The sequence below is a fragment of the Lycium ferocissimum genome, chromosome 10, assembly GCF_029784015.1.
Source record: "Lycium ferocissimum isolate CSIRO_LF1 chromosome 10, AGI_CSIRO_Lferr_CH_V1, whole genome shotgun sequence".
NCBI lineage: Eukaryota > Viridiplantae > Streptophyta > Magnoliopsida > Solanales > Solanaceae > Lycium > Lycium ferocissimum.
Window position 1 is genome coordinate 64847383 of NC_081351.1, and position 18820 is coordinate 64866202.

The window sequence follows — 18820 nt, forward strand, 5'->3', positions numbered from 1 at the left end:
ATTACCCAACTAATACCTCTCATGCACACAAAGAAAATTCAGATTTTTGAAGTCACCGCACAATGTACAAAGAGATGGCAGTTTGTTTCAACTTCCCTACCACAAAGATAGCATCTTGAGCATAAAGGTATTCCTGTCTTCTTCAGATTTTCATCTGTTATGCATGCCTCTTTTACAACCAATACCATTGGTTCTTTTGTTTGAGGTTCATTTCTCTTAGTTTTCTGATTTAGCTAATAGACAAAGAGCTCTAATTCATTAACGAAATGCCATGGGACAAGTTCAGACGGTAGAGATACTAATATGACACATGTTAGTAACCATTAACATTATATATACAGAATTAAAGGAAGTTATTCAAAAAGTTTGTTATACAAGAAGCCAACAACTAAGAAGGAATAAGGAGGAGCAAGTTTTATATGAAGTTTGCCGACATTGGCTGCAAGTTAAATATTTTGAAAAAACTGTTTATTAAATAGCAGGGTGCAAGCTCGACAACCCATGAAATTTCAACGAAAATTTTGTTACTTCATTGTTTCCTTTATTTCTTTATGCTTATCGATTGGGTGGAAGAAAAATATCTGATCTAGTCCTTGGAACCCTAAAATTGATCTAACATATTTCCTAGCTAATAAAAAATAAACAAAAAGTCACAACTAATGATATAAAAAGTGATTACATAACCAACTGCAGTAGTGTTTCCACCACCTACAACCCCCCCTTGGTGGTTGAGGTAGTTTTCCACCAGCAGAATTATTTCAATACTTCGATCATGTCAAAAGCCCTTTCTTGGAGGTGAAGTAATACTGCAGCCTGCAGAATTATTTCAATACGTTCCACATGGCTTTCCCTCGCCCCCAGAGTAGGAACACAGACTACATTTTGCTTTCAAATGGTATAGTAAGAATAAGGCAAGCAGCCGTTTGCTATACCGATCAGACTACTACATCGAACAATCATATTTCAACCACCTTCTATAAGATATTTACATTGCCGGCGTATTTACATTTGATGCAAGAATATATTGATACTGTTAACATGATACTTCTTATTTCTATGCTCCCGGTTTTGTTCAGTAGATGGCATCTATTAGTAAGGGTTCAGCCGAAATGTGTCCAACAAGTTCCGTAGCTATACATTCTTTCTTAATATGCTGTACATTTTGACCATTCTAACCTAGTGGGAACTGGGTATGACTGAAACAACAGAAAACACGACGTACATCCTCCTCCTTTCTCTTCCCAGATGACTAAATTTCATACATGTTAGACTAGGATCAACTATAAGCAGTACATTTTGGTGTGATTAAAGGGGTATTTCTACAAACAATTGACGAGTGCCTTTGCTCATGTATTGAAAAGCTAAACTGGTGATGACCTACTGCTCCCTCCATCATCCAACTGCAGAAACAAACAAAAGTCTGTTAGTTGCTTGGTTGCTGGCGTTCGTAGCAGACAGCAGCATTAAGGTGATATGCACAAGTTATGGATAGGATCCAATCATAAGTGATCTACAAGAACATTAGCTTTAAGTTTATCTACTGCAAGAAACCCAGTGATTCTCGTTTTTCACCACTAGATCTACAAGCAGAGTGGAGAGGTGTAGGCTCCTTGTAGGAACTGGGTTTACGTGCAAGAGATCTACCATATCATGCATTATAGAAAAGACAATAAAATCAACACAGGTATAATAATGCGTATATGTATATGGCTCTTGTATTAAAAAACGTATAATGCGTATTTATATGGTTCTTTATTTTAAAAATCATATAAGACCATCGGTTACTTGTCAGCCGTATGTAGCTTGTTTAAGCTAAAATAATTCAATGTAGCTGATACTACAGAGTATCTATTAAGCAGTGGATCATAGCAACAATTATTGCTGGCTTGAATATGAATTTTTTTACTGAAACAAAGAGATTGCAACATTCCAGTTCCTTGCATTATTACAAGAGATGGCTTGTGTGAAGTTAGATTCTAAATTGTCCTACCTGAAGATTAGACTCACCTTAGAACTTTCAAACTTTGCAACCAGCCTCATATACTGGTCTCTTGCCTCTGGATGACGTACCATGGACTGAACTCTTGCCAAAGCCTTCTCAACTCCAGCAAACTTCTGTTTTCGACCAATACTTAGATATTCATACTCGTCGTTCTTCTCAAACTCAAGTGTTCCTTCCTGACTAGTTTTTTCTGGCCGAAATCCTCGTAATCCTGGTTTCTTCCTCCTCCAACGCAGAATGACCTTTTCAAGTATACTGACCGACCAAACAAACTTTTTATATTGCTTACGAACTTGATGTCCACGTACATGAGCCTGAAATCATAACATGATGTAAAATCTTTTTGACTGCACTCTGAAGGTCGAGGGATTATTAACGATTCAGCATACATGTTTGCGAAGTTCAATTGAAGTCACTGAAATAAAAGTCAATTACCTCACCAAATACATGACTGAAGATGTAAAGATTATCTAAACTAACTTCAGACAACAACAACAACAACAACAACATACCCAGTGGAATCCCACAATGTGGGGTCTGGGATCTAAACTAACTTCAGAGTGAAAGATAAAAGAATATTTCAATTTATCCATCAACGATTTACAAAGTCCACCACAAGATTGTGGAAACTTTCCAGCACATAAGGGCCAGTTAATTAAGAGGGCTGAAGTGATATGATTAACAGGGTTCGAAACTGATGTGATGTCAGTGACAATCTAACCATCATCATCTACACACTTGTTTAAAGCATCTAGGGACAGACAATCTTACAATTCCCGCAGTGTCAGTTTAAGCAAAAGCCAAATTATTGGACCAATAGGGGGAGAAAAAACAACTTGCATTATGCAATATATAATTTCTTACCCTTCTCGTGCAGTCTTTAGTAAGAACAACACTTACGGGCAGTGTACTCTTCTACTTCTCAAGTGAAAAGCTAGTCTCTATACAGCACTAAAAAGCAGAATGGTGAAGTTGACAGGCTTAGTACCCAATTGTAAATAATGTTTTATAATTGGCCAACTCGAAATAACAAAAAAAGCTATCTGAAAGCTCGAAAGTGTTAAAAATGGGACATTCGCAATGGAAATATACCAAAAGACCAGTTTAGCTAAGGCAAAAACTTAAACAAAAGTCACACTTATTAGCAAACACGTAAAAAAGGAAGAAGAAAAAACAAACATGTCAGTTTACCTGGATTTTCACAATCCGGTTACGTATCTTCAAAAATTCTCTCCTCCCTTTCCAGCCACGATATTTCTGCTGGATTTTAATGGCAGCTGAGTGTAAATAGTCCTCAAAGTGATTCACCTTTTGGACCTTGCTCAGGGAGCCCAGAGCAACAAGGTCAAGTGAAGCTTCAGAAACATCAATTCTACTCTCTGTAAGCTGTCTCTGACGGAATGAACGAGCTCTAAAAGTAGCTTGAATCAATGCTGCAGCATGAGCTGATTTCCTCAAAGAAGCAAGAGATACTTTCAAGGAAATTTCATCATCTATCGTTCCATTCACAGGAACAACCTCTTGGGCTGCAGATTCAAAAGCCTTTTCAGCTTCAAGCCCAGCACCAATATCGTCTAGAGCATTATTATTCATAGCCAATGACTGAAGATGAACAGTAAGATCTGATTCTGCCAAGTATCCAGCAATCCCTTTGTGACCTCCACTAGAAGCCAAATCAGCAGCTGTTTGCCCACCAGGGGATGCAGCTGTTGGATCTTCAACGGCACCAGCAGCTACACCAAGCTTTACAAGTGCAATCACCATATCCTCCCTAAAGTAGATCATTAATACAAGTAAACAGTTAAGACGAATGACTGAGAAATGTATATCGATTTTCTGTAAGACTTAGCAAGTTAAGATGATTTTTCTTTTCTATTATCAATAATTCAACTGCTCAAGTAATTATCAGGATATGCAGCACATAGCTCCCTCATGAAGCCTCTGTGGCAGAATTCTTGGGATGTGCTCAGACGAAATTCACTCTTACACAAGGTGAATTTCAACGGCAAATGCATGATCAAATGGGAGAGCATACTGCAAAAAGAAAAGAGAACTTGTAGTCTTCTTCTTCTTTTTTTTTTTTTTATTATTATTATTATTATTATTATTATTATTATTATTATTATTATTATTATTATTATTATTATTATTATGACAAGGAACCCGCAGCCGCTACCCTTTGGGTGCGCGGGGTAAACCTGCACTCGTGCAATAGCTCACAAACCACACCGAAGAGGTAACCCGCACTAGGCAAGCCCCGTGCGACGAGCTCGACCTTAAGGCAAATCCCTTGCTCGTCGGTGGGGTTTCGAACCTGAGACCTCCATTATGAAAGCCCCATGCTCAACGAACTGAGCCACCCTTGCGGGTATTATTATTATTATTTTGATAAATCCATGCATATTCAATTATCTATGCCGCACAGGAAACATAAAACAGTGACATGTCTCTAAACAACAAATTATCCTTTCATGGAAGAGTGGTGTTCTTTCCCCTGACAGGAGGGAGCTGGTTGGTTTGGACCTGCCTTACAGAGCTGCTATTTAACGTAGCCTCGCTAGGTGACAATGGAGAAAGAAGTAACTTAGAAGCAGTGAGCTAATAAACACTAAAAGGTTCCTATATTGAGAAAAAATTAGTCCAGACACCAAATTTTGATAGGGGCACTCACCTCCCATATTGTGCGGCCCAGTGAAGAGCTGTCCTACCACGTGCATCCCTGAAATTAGGACTAATACCAGCAGCAATTAATGGAACCAAACCCCATTCATAACCAAGGGCAGCCACTAGATGAATAGCCCCTTGTCCTTCATCATCCAAAATATTTGGACCTTTATCTTCTTCATGTGCTCTAGAGACTAGCCATTCATAAAGTTTATCCTTCATGAAATTCTGAATCAACATATCTCTAAAGTTGATATGATTGCCTTCAATAATGGCAAGTAAGTCCTCTAATCTTTCAGGAGCGTTGCCAGTGTTGCATTTCAAAGAACATAGTAGAGTCTTCAATTTACATTTTTCACACTCTCTCCTAGAGCAATCCAAGAATTTCAAATTTAAGCCAGAATATAGCAATTTAGCTAGTCTCACTTGCAGACGCACTTCATCACTTGGTCTAAGGGCAAGAGCTAGTTCTGATGGTCTTTCGCGATATTCAAACTCCCGCACCTCACTGCATGCTAACCTATTGCTGCAGGTTACATAAAAAGGAACACGTCCAGGAGCATGAAAAGGAACTTGACATCGAAGGATACTCTCAGTCAGAGCTTCTGCAGAGACCTCAACTTCACCAAACATACAGCTCCATTTCTGACAGGTCGGATGCTTCCCGTGGCCAGGAAAGGTACCTATGATCAAAACCTGAAGAGAAATAAAGTCGTATATCTGAATTTTAACATTTCTAACTAATACAATATCTTTTCATGTGATTTCAAAGCTAAGAGTAGGAAAATGGACCATTCTATGAGATCAGATAAGTTTACCTTTGTTTCCACTCCTGAGTAGACCCAATCTGGAGCAAAATCAGAGATACTGAACAGCTGCGCTTGGGATGGAGAAGGGCCTAAAGAATCAGTGTCCAACTGCATGTCACGTGATAAACTGGAAACTTCTTTATCCTCATTATCAGTATCAAGGGTATTCCAGTAGTTGCCAGAATCAGAGGCCATCAGGGACTCGTCGCAGTCTCCACCGATCTCTCTATCCATCCATCTTCCAAAGCTATCAAGTTTATTTAGTCTTCCAGCTTCATCACTGTCGAGTCCACCTTCCAAGGAACTAGTTTGAACTGTAGCATCAGAAGTCACAACAGTCTGAGAGCTGGAAATGTTCTGAATCTGAGATGGAGCTACATGGATATTCTCCTACAATAAACAGAAATGGCAGTACCGTTAAATGGCATGCTTATAATAACTACATGGCATATCAACAACAACAACATACCCAGTGAAATCCCACAAAGTGGGGTCTGGGGAGGGTAGAGTGTACATAGCAATATCAATATTCTAAAAACCAAAAGCATGCCACTATTTTAGAATACCCCAGTTCAAGCCTATGGGCAAAAGATAGAAGATACGACAGTGTTAATGTGGCCCGTAATAGGTTAATAGCATTTATTTTTAGAAAACAAGAAAGAAGGTAGAAAGGGAGCAAGCGAAATTTCGAGCCACATCTGAAAGTGAGTTTGCGTTTGAAAGTGAAAATTTGCATCACATACGCCAAAGGAAGAACTGTATTGCATTGCAATGCATCATTATGTCTGAAGAATAATTCTAAGAGGGTGTTTGGATTGGCCTAAAAGCTGGTCAAACCAACTTATCAACACTTTTTAGCTTATTTTTGTGTTTAGATAGATAAAGAAGTGCTTTTAAGCCAAATACTTTTAAGCTGAAGTAACCCAAAACAAACCAAAAGCTATAAGTTGGTCTACTCCAACTTTTTGCTTAAAAACAGTTGGGGTTTGAGCATTTGGCCAAGTAAATTACAATGTTATCCCTACTAACTTTTTTTATAGCTCCTACAAGATTACTGCTTTCCTTCCGCCATGTTTGCTAGATTTCCAAGGCATCGTTGAGCTTAACCAGTATGTGTGTTGCCTACTATCTGAACATTTTCTCCAGAGATGTCTCCTTGTATGTATTTAGCTACCATTTCAGGAACATGAACAAAGTCAAAGCACTGTCCTTTGCAATCTCAGAGAAGCACGAGTCTCTAATTTTGTCAGAGACGAAGAAGACATGACTAGTTCTTGATTTTTTATCTCCTGTTATTTCCAATTCATTCTGAATTTGGGAAAACCTTTAATTTTCAATTGCCAAGTAATAATCTTATCTGAAAAGTTTCCCAATTGCCAAGTAACTTTTCAATTGCTCAGTTTAATAAATTGAAACATAAATTAATTGTACTGAAATCAATTTAAAATTTTAAAAATTAGCTCAATTTAGCGTTAACAGCTTCAAGGTCATTTCTATCATTTTACTGAAAGAAGTGCTTATCAGCACTGTTCACCACAAACATCAACTGCTTATTTTCAGTTTCAGCACTTTTAGCCAAACACACAACTACTTATTTTTAAATTGAGCTCCAGTACCTAGAAAATGCTTTTAAAAGCTACTTTTATTCAGCTAATCCAAATGGGCTCTAAATCAAGATATGCCAATCATTATGTTAAATACTTCTGTATATATCTACTTTATAAAAATCTTGTACCTTAATTTGGTATGCTATCAGAAGTTCAGAACCAGCCTATGGCAAATAATAAAATACTGAAAATGTGTTTGGAGCATGTTAGTCCTACAGATGAAACCAGTAACAAAATACTGAGAATTTCTCTACTACCTTGTATACAGAGAACAGAAGCTTAGCAGCGACTAAGCACAATCGCATTGAAGATATGTACCAAGAAGTTACCAATTTCCAATATCTCAATTGTCTTTAATGCTTTCAATATTGCCCTGCTCCTCTCCTTGAAAGCTACATTGCTCGGACTCTTCAAAAATGTCAATGGGTGTGTGTCAGATTCTCCAAAAGTAGTGCATTTTTGGAGAATCTGACACGGGTGCGGCATCAAGAGTGAAGAGTCCATGCAACTTCGCTTGAAAGTAAAACAAAAAAGACGGGCACCAATGACAACATAATACATCTATAGCACAAAATATAGTACCTCAAATGCTTCCCCGGAAGTAATAGCCAATCTGTTTCTGTTGTTTGCCACATCTTTAACGGCTTTACCAACATCTAATCTTGCATAAGTGAGTTTATTGGACAGCAAATCGGCCACATTAAGGTGTCCCGAGTAGAACTTTTGCTCTAGCGTAACATTTAAATTTCTCTCTGAGCTATGAAAGTCAGTAGACATGAATGAGCTAACTTGTGGATTGAGCTGAAAGCTGTCCCTCGAGAACTCCACAAGTCCTGACAAGACAAAACACGGTCTTTAGTTTGTATTATATAAGAACAACTTATGAAGTGCTATACTACTGTACAAGCTTCGTTATCCAAGTATTATGATTTAAGGGAAGCATCAAAGAGAAAACTACCTTTGGAATCACCACTGTGAAGTTCAGAAGAGAGTGCCTGTTGTTTCCAGTCAACTGAGGTTGGACTTGATGTATGAGATTTCTGAACTATTAGGCCAGACTCAAAGCAAGGCGTGGAACTAGTTTGAGGATTTTCAAGCAGTGGCCCTGGATGTACTGGTTGCACACGGAAGGCACCTACTTTGTAACCCTGCATGCCACATATCATTAATATATGTTAACCTACCATGATAGAGACTAAGATTCATAAGTCATCTCATAATAAGCCAGTTTGCTAAATGCCACTTGATAAACTGCCTGTCCTCATCCACAGAAAAAAGGAACTGGTGACTTGATTTTCTAAATAATATTTCCCCGATTACTTCAAACATAAAGAAGAAGCTATACTCTATGCAACAACTTTCTGATATACCATTGTGTTTCCAGGAGTAACGGTAGATATTAGCCTAGAACAACTAAGTGGATAAAATATTCTGGTAATTATTAGATTAACTAAGCACAATTAACCTAATTAATATGCAAACAGAAGGATCTTTTCCTGACATATGAGCCGGACGAAAAAAGAACATTGTATAGCAAAATCGGTCTAATGCGTTTCCTGTTATTGACAACTTCTCCCAATCTTCAATAGAACATTGCAATGTTTTTAAGATTGACTGACTACTAACCATACACAAGAATACCAGTAAATCGGGTACACACACTTTAACTGATAATGAAATCCTCCTTTCTTGATCATACTACTTTTTTTTTTTTTTTTATTTTTTATTTTTTTTTTTTTATAATAAAATTTTGGTGGCCGGTGGCCTTTTATTTATATGCAAAATCTAGCCCAAAATAGCTAGTCCAAAAGCCCATACTAATTTTGTTTCGATTTAAATGACACTTTTTTCTATTTAGGGACGTTTCAAAATGTTATGACATTATTCCCCTCATAATATTACTCTATAATTATCACAACTTCCAAGAATTAAAATTTAATATATATATTCAAATTTTAAACTTTGATGTGACGTTTTCTCTATCAAACTAACTTCTTAACCACACTTCAATACTTTCTTCCACCACCACTAACATCATAGACATGTCAATTAACATCTCAAACTCCAAGTGCAGTCAAACATCATCATATAATCTGAAATGGAGGGGGTACTACTCATATTCCTAGTAGTTATAACTTTATAAGACATTCATCTCACATTCCCCTTTCCTCTACCCTAGAAATTTCTTCGCAAATCAGGGTCTAAAAAAAAGAATACAATGAATGTAAGCCACCAGATCTGCAAGTTATAAAGTAGAAAACACAGACAGACCCATGTAGAGATATATGATGCAGGACTACATAAAACAGAAGACAGATATTAAGTGAAGAATCAGAGAATTAACAAACAGAAGCCCATCCCCAGAACAACATACACAAAGGACTATATGATTAAACCAATGTGGAAATACCTCTTTTACTTCTCTGTAATGTACAAGGACGATGTGCTCCAACTGTCTGTAAAAGAAAATCAACAATAGCTATGTTAAAATCTACAAAAGAGAAACAATACTGAGAACATAGAATATTTTTTAACATCTCCACTTTCATTCTTTTTTCTCTAGAAACTGTAGGGTTTCAAACATAAAGTATGTTGATTGTATTTATCTATGAAGCACATGAATTGTTGTCGAAAGCCCTTGCACTTAATGAACTAGAGAATATACTAAGTCGCACAAAGGAAGGAGGACGTAATTATCTGAGGAAACTCAAGCCTTCTAATAAGCCAATATTACCACAAAGCTTGATGATGGAGCATTTCCCTAGAGCTCATTTATTTATTTTGGTAAGTCCCTGCAGAACACCTCTCTCTGCTACAGCCAAAACTTCCAAGGCATAATTACTAATTACGCATTCTCATTCTTTTAGCTCTAATATACAGCACAAAATCTAATTAAAGTTTCGAAGCTTGACGATAAAATGAACAGTAAGGACTATTCAGATTACTGATAAACATCAAAACAGATGCAGGAAAATCAAATTATACGTGAGACTAACCAAAACTGATAAGTATTCGTCAAACTACATACTCTATTTCTGTAATAACCATCTTCCCCTACCACACGTCTTCGACCTCAAAGAAACATCACAGAACAAGCTAACAGGATATCATAAAACAGAGACTCACTGTTCAAGCATCCAATAACTTCGCCTCTGAAAGTTCTCGTTGTCCTCCCCATGGGCATAGTAACAGTGAAGAACATCAATGCTGCCTGCCTGCAATCGGAAAAAAAGTTGATGATTTAAATGAAAAGAAATTTACTAGATGCACAATCGGTTGGTCAAGATCTAGTCGACAGCACATACAAAATGTAAAGAAGTTATTGCTCAGTGAATTTGCAGAAAATTGGATCGTCTAGTCTTCATTTAATTCATACAACTTACTAAGTTTCTTCTGGTCATATTAATTGCCTTATTGTTTAGCAAACATTACAGTAACCAGAAGAGCAGCTTGGATAAATATCCATGTTTTTTTCTAAATACAATAAGCTTTTGTATTCTTTGTTCAAACTTACTGTAAAATTAGATCGTCTAGTCTTCATTTAAGTCATACAACTTACTATGTTTCTATTGGTCATAAAGGCTGCCTTATTGTTTAGCAGAAATTACAGTAACTAGAAGAGAAGCTTGCATAAATATCCATGTTTCTTCTAAAAACAATAACCGTTTGTATTCTTTGTTCAAGCTTACTGTTAAGTCTCACATTGATTGAAGAATCAGATCGTGGTCCCCCCTCCCCTTTTGTGGTCTTAGGCAATCCTCCCTTCATGAGCTAGCTTTTGGGATTGAGTTAGGCCCAAGGTCCATTTCTACACATGGTATTAGAGCTAGACCTATCGATCCCGCTTGTTATGTTTCTCAATGTTGAGTCCCGTGTTATGTTATCAATGCTCCAATTGTCTAGTACTGGGTATGCAGGGAGTATTAAGTCCCACATTGATTGAGAGAATGGGTTATGGACTCCTTATATTGTCTTGAGAAATCCTCCCCTGATGAGCTAGCTTTTGAGGTTGAGTTAGGCCCAAGGTCCGTTTCTTTGCACTTACCATGGAGGGTGCTTTCAGGAAAATTCCAGGTCGCATTACTTTATAGAAAATTTATCTGGTCGCAGGGATTTTGAACTTCAATTACATAATCAACTATGTCTTAATCCCAACAAGGTGGGTTGAGTTGACTATACAAATCCTCTATATCTAATCTTTGCTATGTTGATTTGCACCACTAAATATGTTAGAGGCCTAAACATCTGTATCCAATTAAAAATAGTCAATTCAAGCTGAAAATGGTGCTTTTTCAATTGGTTTAAGCTAAAACCAGCGTAAGGTAACCTTGGTATGGAAATATTACCACAAATTGGATCGAACATTTAACATGGTCTCTCATGGATGGTTCTTGACTTCCTTTGAAACTCAACTTGATAAATTTTGTATACCAGAAGTGGAACACAACTTTGCACAGCATAAGGCATGTCTCTTGCTTTTGATTAACTTTTGGTGCACTCACAAGGTTCTGGTTAGCCTACATGTGCGGGTGGGTGTCTTTTGTAGAGAACTGCATTTTGTGTAGGTTCTCTACTTTTTGGTATATTTCTTGTATATGGGGGTTTTCCCCACAAATTTTTTTAATAAGGAGGGCGTTTTCCCCTCAACATCAAGGCTAAACATTGATAACATTGGTCAGTGCTGTTGACCAAGTGAGCTTAAGGACAACAGAATGAACAGCATACCTTCAACTTTTCATGAGCTTCTTTCACAGTTTTACCATCCTTCTTCTTTCTCCAGTTGTGACTATCTTTACGGAAATATCGTACTACTTTCCGATCATATAGAAACACTGAACCGCCTGAAACCCAAAAGCTATATTAGTTTGACTGAATAAAAAAAAGAAAATCCACCATCCATTAGTGAGCATCCTCCAATGCCTAAACCACTACATTCAGTGTAGATTGCAATTTGTTTCTATTAATTTCTCGACATCTATTGCATGGAAATGTTAATGAAAGAATATAGATGAACGGAAATAATCATGAACCTGGAGGTTTGACTGGGGGCTCCTTATTCAAGTAGAGCTTTAGATGATTGCGCAAGATTTCACAAATTTCAGCTGGGCGAAGCCAGCGGTGCTGGGCTTCCTTCAGTATCTGTTCAAGATCTACCAGAAACACATAATAAAACTATGTAACTAAAAAAGAGAATGTGTTGTATGATACAAAGTATCAAATGTAGTATTGTATTATAACAAAGAAATGTCACTTCATCACTTTATGAACTCAAGAAACATGTGCACACGAGTTCATATCTGCAGATATTCATAAATCTCTCACTAATTCAAGACATCAAGTACATTGGCATTAGGAAAGTATTGGTGACAAAGAAATATGTATATTTACTCCTTTTTTTTTTTTTTCATTTTAAAAAAATGAAAAGAGTGAATTGGTGAGGAAGTAAGTAAAAGAAGAGAAAACTTGGAGAAGAAGCAATTGAAGTTGATGACATACATTAAGTACTCCAATTAAGTAACAAGATTTTGCACTTATGAATAAGAAGAGTATGAATCACTTGAACTTGATCAAATGCACATATTAATGGAAAATATATTAATAAGGAAAGAAGAGAGGAAGCAAACCTAAAGGTTGATTGGGAAGGTAACGTTTGGTATCAGCCATGACTAAGCAATGGAGCGAACAACAAAGCTTCAAAGTTCGTCTGATTAAATGAAAGATTTTAAACCCTAAAACTGAAAGGCCAACGCAATAACCGTTTTCAGGTAGCCAGAGATATTAAAGTCAAACTTCTGTTTCAGTTTTCACACTCACCTTTTCTTTGTATTTCAGATGTGGCATTTCGCTTTTGTTATTCACGCTTCAACACATTACTTTCTTTCTTTTTCAATTAATTTTTCAGTTATATGCTTGACTTCGTGGCATTTTGATTTGGATATATACAGTGTATTGTTGTTTCCTATCACAGTCCCTGCTGGAGCGCCCCCATCTGACTAGTTTAATTGACTATTGAATTTTGTTTTCATTTTATTTTTTTCCGAAATGTTTGATAAAGTTGATTCCTTGAATTAGTTTTTAGAAAACATTATATTTGGATTGAAATACTTTTACAAAACTAAAAAAATATCAATGAATTCTACTACTACTAATAAAAATACAATATTAGTGGACATATTTACTCATATGCATATTTCGGTAAGAGGTAGGAGGTACGCTATAGATTAATCGTAATGCATGCTAACTGAGCTAAAAGCTACTATTCAATATTATTACTATATATAAGGGCAAACTTAGGGACTTTTATAGTCCTCACAAGAATTTTCCATTTTTTAAAAAACTTTTTAACTAATTATTTTTAGGTCCTAATCTTATTTATTTAAGTCAATTTTTTTTTTTTTTTTTGTTTTCAAGGTCTACTTTTCAAAAGCTATCGAACCTCCTACCTCATTTTCCATGTTCTTTGATTTTCTGTTTGGTGCTCGATATCCGCATTTGAGCCCAATTAATCCAGATAATTCGCACCGTATCGCGCCCATTCGGGGGGAAGCGCTCCCTCAAAGATTTTTTCCATATCCATGTTCGAACCCTAATCCCTAATTAAGGGAGAGCGGCTCATCCGTGAACAAGTTAAATTATGTATTTGTCTTAAAAGTTCATTAACTATGTATAGATTATTTATTTAGAACTAAATAACTTAAAAATTAGGATACATAACTTATAAATGTCAAATTCGCTCCCGCATTTGATTTGAAGTAAATAATTTCATCAAAATGAAAGTTAAAATATTAAAGAAGTGGAATGAAAGTTTTGCTTTCATATATTGAAAATATACTTATATGAAATTTTATTATTACTAACGTAATTACCCACTTGTGGGGCTATAATGGGTATATGGTTATTGTTGTTGTACACTTGTACTAACACAAATTATATTTCTTTAATTAAAATATCCACTTTTATATCTTGAGTTTGGGCCCGGGCTTAGCACGGGCCTCCCGGGCCTCACATAACTAGTTCATACCATACATAAGTACATCTATCTATCTATAATTTATATCTATAATATATCTATATCGATATCTATATCTCCTATAGTAGGAAGCGCCATAGTTGTAAATTCTATTACAATAATACCCTTCAAATGTTGAGTGACCATTTCGTCCTTGAGTAAAAAATGAAACCTTTGTTATAAATCAACTGAATGTGGATGTGCTTCATGTAACCTTTCTTGGCCATTCATGTATCAATTAAATGTAACCATTAATTGTTGTAGTTTGAAGAACGCTTTTCTACAGTGTAAAAAAGATTGTCATAGTCTGATGAATGACATACTTGAAACACAGAGAAATAAAAGAATGACATACTTGAAACACAGAGAAATAAAAGCTTTCTACTTATCTCTCAGTTCTTGTGTCAAGTTTTGGAGCTTTAGTTTATAATTGGAGCATTTGTTTTACAACACGTTATCAGCACAAAACTCTAATCAACTGAGAAGGTTTCAGTATGATTTTCAATTTTGTGTTAAGAACACCAAGCGAGGTATGTTTTTCAAAAGATTTACTTTAATTTGGTTCTTGGAATACATAATTATCATTCTGATTACATTCAAATGCATGTCAGCCTTGAACTTAATTATAGCTTGAATTCTCAAGACATAAGCATGAAATAATACTAATGACAGTGATTGTTATAGTAGCTTAAATAAATTTGATATAGGTTGATTGTCTTTAGTCTTATTACAATCACATGCCTATCATTAAATAATTTTACCTTGATGACTATTATGTGTTTGAATATATGTGGTACAATATGAGAAAATTACCGCTCATATTTGGTATTATTTTACTATTTATTAAATTCCAAAGTTATATAACACAAGTAAAACAACGACAGTTTACGATATGAGATTGCATATGTATTATTTTATTTGGTAGCTATATAGCTCGTGAATTAGCTGCTCAATTTTTATTTGGTAGCTATATAGCTCGTGAATTAGCTGCTCAATTAACTATCACATGAAAACTTTGTACGAAAAATACTTTTCTCTATGATAAAAGACTCTAAATATGTATGACTAAAATTTTCATTAATTTGTGAATGTCAGCAACTAATTGTATCTTGGTCATTATTCATATTAGGGGAGTGATGATCATATTCATATCTATGTGGTTATCAACATTAGATGCATCTTCAGTAAAATTTTAAAGGTTATAATATATGATACATATCTATTTCATTACTAAATGTTACTTACGAAATTGTAAAAAATATATAACCATTAGAGTGATAATAAATATTTTCATAAAGGCATATTATGACTAACCATTTAACTTTATAACTGTTAAATTAAGTGATAATACGTTCAAGCTATTATTAATTGTGGTTGGTTATGATGATCAGTAAAAGTGAAAATATTTTCAAATGCTCACTATGTTTATTACTGATGAACTATTCTATTGCTTGTAAAATATTATTCTTTGTAAGTTTTCTAATAATGTGAAAAAGTTGTAGCTCACAACTGTACAATGGAAAAAAATAAGCTTTAATTTGAAAGCCCTCATCAGGTAAGCAGCATGTTGTGTTTTCAATATTTTATGACTTTCAATTATTCCACAAGATTGAAACTACATGAATATTGATCTAACATATTTGAGATCAATTACAAAAGTGTAAAAAAAAATTCTCTATTTTTATGATTTTAAATGTGCTCCTGAAGTAGTATTAACGAAAAAAAAAAGGTTATGAAATATTTATTTTATGCCTACTTGTGACTAAATAAAATTATGTTACATTCCTTGGAGTGAATGAGACAAATTGTGATAAACATTATATAAGGGTAAGATGGTGGGTTCAAGTCCCAATGCACCATGAGGGTAAGACATCAGGTTCGAGTCCTGATGCACCGTAATGATAAGATGTTGGGTTAGGTCCCAACATATTACTGCCTAACACGACTTTATAAGGGTAAGACATTGAGTTCAAGTCCTGGTGCACAATGATGATAAGACATTGGGTTCCACTCCTAGCACATTATGGCCTAACACGCCTTTATATGACTAAGGCATCGGGTTTAAGCCCCAATGCACCATGGTGATGATAGAATGATGACTAAGGCAAAATAATGTGCTTTTGATGAAAAATCTTGAATTCCATCCCGCTGTATATGCTTCATTCCTTGACTGTGGGAGCAGCAGATCAAAAGTTTGAAAGATGACAAAATAATTATTGTGATCGTATGAATATTCGTGGGCGTGGCAAGGTACAAAATAATAATAATCATCATTGTGGTAATATAAAAGGAAGAACATTATGGGTTCTTAAAATGGTCCTTCAAAAGGCGAAGGTACTTTTTGCCATCAATGTGGTATGAAGGTCATTGGGCATGTGGTTGTCGTGCGATCTAATTTGATAAATTTTATAAATACTCTGTCAAAATTAAGGAATATAAAGCACTTGGACTTTCAAAAAGATGTTGAGGTGGGTCATATTTATATGATAAATGCCAAGGCATGAGAATAGTTTACAAGAAAAATTTATGAAGCACGTATAATTTTTTTAGTCAATTCCTTGAAGAGAATGTGACTTGTGGTAAGCATCGTGAATGCTCGACCATTCTTGAAGGTGAACGTGTCAAGAGGTAATAAAAAATATGGATAACAATGTGTCCATGTATGGTTGAATATATATTACAACTCAGCTCTACGGGAGGTTTGAGAGAAATAAGAAAATATTTTGGCATAAACTATCATTGGTCACGTACTTTTAGTACAACAAAAATATTGTGGTATGTCTTATGATGAATCACAGAAGGGTAAAAGTGAGAAATGAGTCTTTCCTATAAAGGAGATGTTCACCATACGGATTGCATTTTGAAATATGTGGTAGTACATAATTAACTGGGAGTTTCGAAAGAGCTAATGTGTTACTACCCGGAGGAATGAAATTGTTCAGAATATTGGGGTTGTAGTAAGTCTCAAAAGAAACTTATTATGCTTTAAAGGCAATTAATTATATTGAGACTATAAATTATGGGAAGATTTAATCTTCATTTACTACAAGCAAAGCGGGTTATAAATAATTATGTGAAGGTTTACCCAGCTTTTCCTCCTGTTTGAACTACACAAATATGGGCATGATGGTGGAATCGCATGCTATAGTAAACTAGAAGTTTACTGAAACAAATATAAGTTGGCATGACCTGTTGGCCACCCCGGTTCAAATATGATGCGAAAATAATTGAGAATTCACGTGGTTATATATTGAAGAAATATGATATTCTTCACGAATTCTCTTGTCTTTGCTTGTTCTCATGACAAATTAATTTTGTACCAGCTAAGGTTGTGGTCGTATCCCCTGATTTTTGGAACATATAAAATGTGAATATGGGCCCATTCACCTGCCATGTGGACCGCTTATTATTATATGATTTTAATAGATGCATCTATGGTATGGTCACATGTGCTTTGATATCAACTTGCAATTTGATTTTTGCAAGGTTGTTTGCTCAAATTGTTAAATTAAGAGCACGTGTTCCAAACTATGAAATTATGTGGATAATGCTGGTTTATATGCAAATTGGTTTAGTAGAAATTGTATGATAGCTAAACCATTGGTTATGAGAACAAAACTCCCGAATGAAAATTTGGTATGAGATGTGTTATTTAATATGTAGCAGCTCTTGTATACCTCAAGCCAACATGGTTCCCCCCATATTGTGGATTCAAGGTTAGGAACCAAATAGTTCCCATCTAGATATTTGAATGTGCGGTATATGATTCCATTGCTCTACCACAACGCTCAAAGATGGGTCCCCAAAGAAGATTGGGGATAAATAATAGATTTTCTAACATTAGGGGAAGAGATGATAAGCGGTTGGAAGATGTCATGATCCAAAACGCCGGTCGTGGTGGCACCTACACTATTCCCAATAGTAGGCGTACAATTCCTAAATCATTTACCTCTTTATAGAAAACAAGTGCAAAATTAAAATAATTAGAAACATAATCCCAATCATAACTACAATACAAGTGACGAAACAAGACTTTTATCAATAAATTTCCCAAAATCTGATTTTACACGGTACAAGAGCTTCCACATCGAATTACAAGAATTGAAAAGACATACAGACTCCAAAATAGTAAACATTGTCCGTAAGAGTAGAATAGACAGAGTACATGAGAAGAGATTCGGAATGTAGGGCCGGCTAGTGGCTCATCTATAACAGCTCTGTGAAAATCCTCGGAATCTACCCGATAGCTCGAACATTAACCTTGATCAACTCTATACCCTGGAAAAGAGTGTAGCAAGAGTAGGAAGAGTAAAAACACACGTACTCGTAGATATCATAGGCCGACTAAGATTTAACATATATGAAATACAAGAATCAACAAGTAGGACATATAAGATAGTCAGCAACAACAATAAGCACAATAAGTCTTAATATCTTCCGGTCATAGCCTAGGTTAAAGATTCTAAACCACAAGTCTTCCAAGTTTCTAAGAAATCACTCAACAACAGGCACAACAACACAAGGGAATCACTAATGAGAATCCGATGGGGGAAAAGGGCCATACAATGGTAAGAAGAACAATAACGATGGGATGCAATGTCATGCAATGAAATGCGATGCCATGATCAATATCTCGAACTTGTACACACATGCTATAAGCATTTTTTGCTTCAATAGTCATGACCCATGGGGCACCCACGATTTCCATATACTAGCCACTCCGGAATAG

General features: G+C 35.6%; 1 protein-coding gene across 4 annotated transcripts; it reads right to left on the reverse strand.

The window, feature by feature from the left end:
* Window positions 1-938: 938 nt before the first annotated feature.
* LOC132034496 (calmodulin-binding transcription activator 2-like) lies at window positions 939-13009 on the reverse strand. 4 transcript variants are annotated; one of them, XM_059424881.1, is made up of 13 exons: window positions 12707-13009; window positions 12113-12232; window positions 11808-11923; window positions 10209-10297; window positions 9493-9538; window positions 8041-8230; window positions 7665-7915; window positions 7401-7550; window positions 5485-5865; window positions 4674-5362; window positions 3194-3773; window positions 2008-2316; window positions 939-1400 (listed from the first exon to the last, which is right to left on the reverse strand). In XM_059424881.1, exons 1-13 carry the CDS (start codon window positions 12744-12746, stop codon window positions 1362-1364), a joined length of 3000 nt encoding a protein of 999 aa, XP_059280864.1. In that variant the 5' UTR covers window positions 12747-13009; the 3' UTR covers window positions 939-1361. The 4 variants fall into 4 exon arrangements, with proteins under 4 accessions (XP_059280864.1, XP_059280865.1, XP_059280866.1 ...); XM_059424882.1 differs by lacking the exon at window positions 7401-7550 and having other exon boundaries at window positions 12707-13005; XM_059424883.1 differs by lacking the exons at window positions 11808-11923; window positions 12113-12232; window positions 12707-13009 and adding an exon at window positions 10642-10674.
* Between the last annotated feature and the right edge of the window lie 5811 nt (window positions 13010-18820).

What these genes read in the sequence shown, in the direction of transcription:
- LOC132034496 (XM_059424881.1), bottom strand. Translation starts at nt 12,746, where the DNA reads ATGGCTGATACCAAACGTTACCTTCCCAATCAACCTTTAG. An exon ending in CTTCCGGGGAAGCATTTGAG is followed by an intron (nt 7,551 to 7,664) that starts GTACTATATTTT and finishes CACCCGTGTCAG; the next exon opens with ATTCTCCAAAAATGCACTAC. An exon ending in ACTCAGGAGTGGAAACAAAG is followed by an intron (nt 5,363 to 5,484) that starts GTAAACTTATCT and finishes ATTTCTCTTCAG; the next exon opens with GTTTTGATCATAGGTACCTT.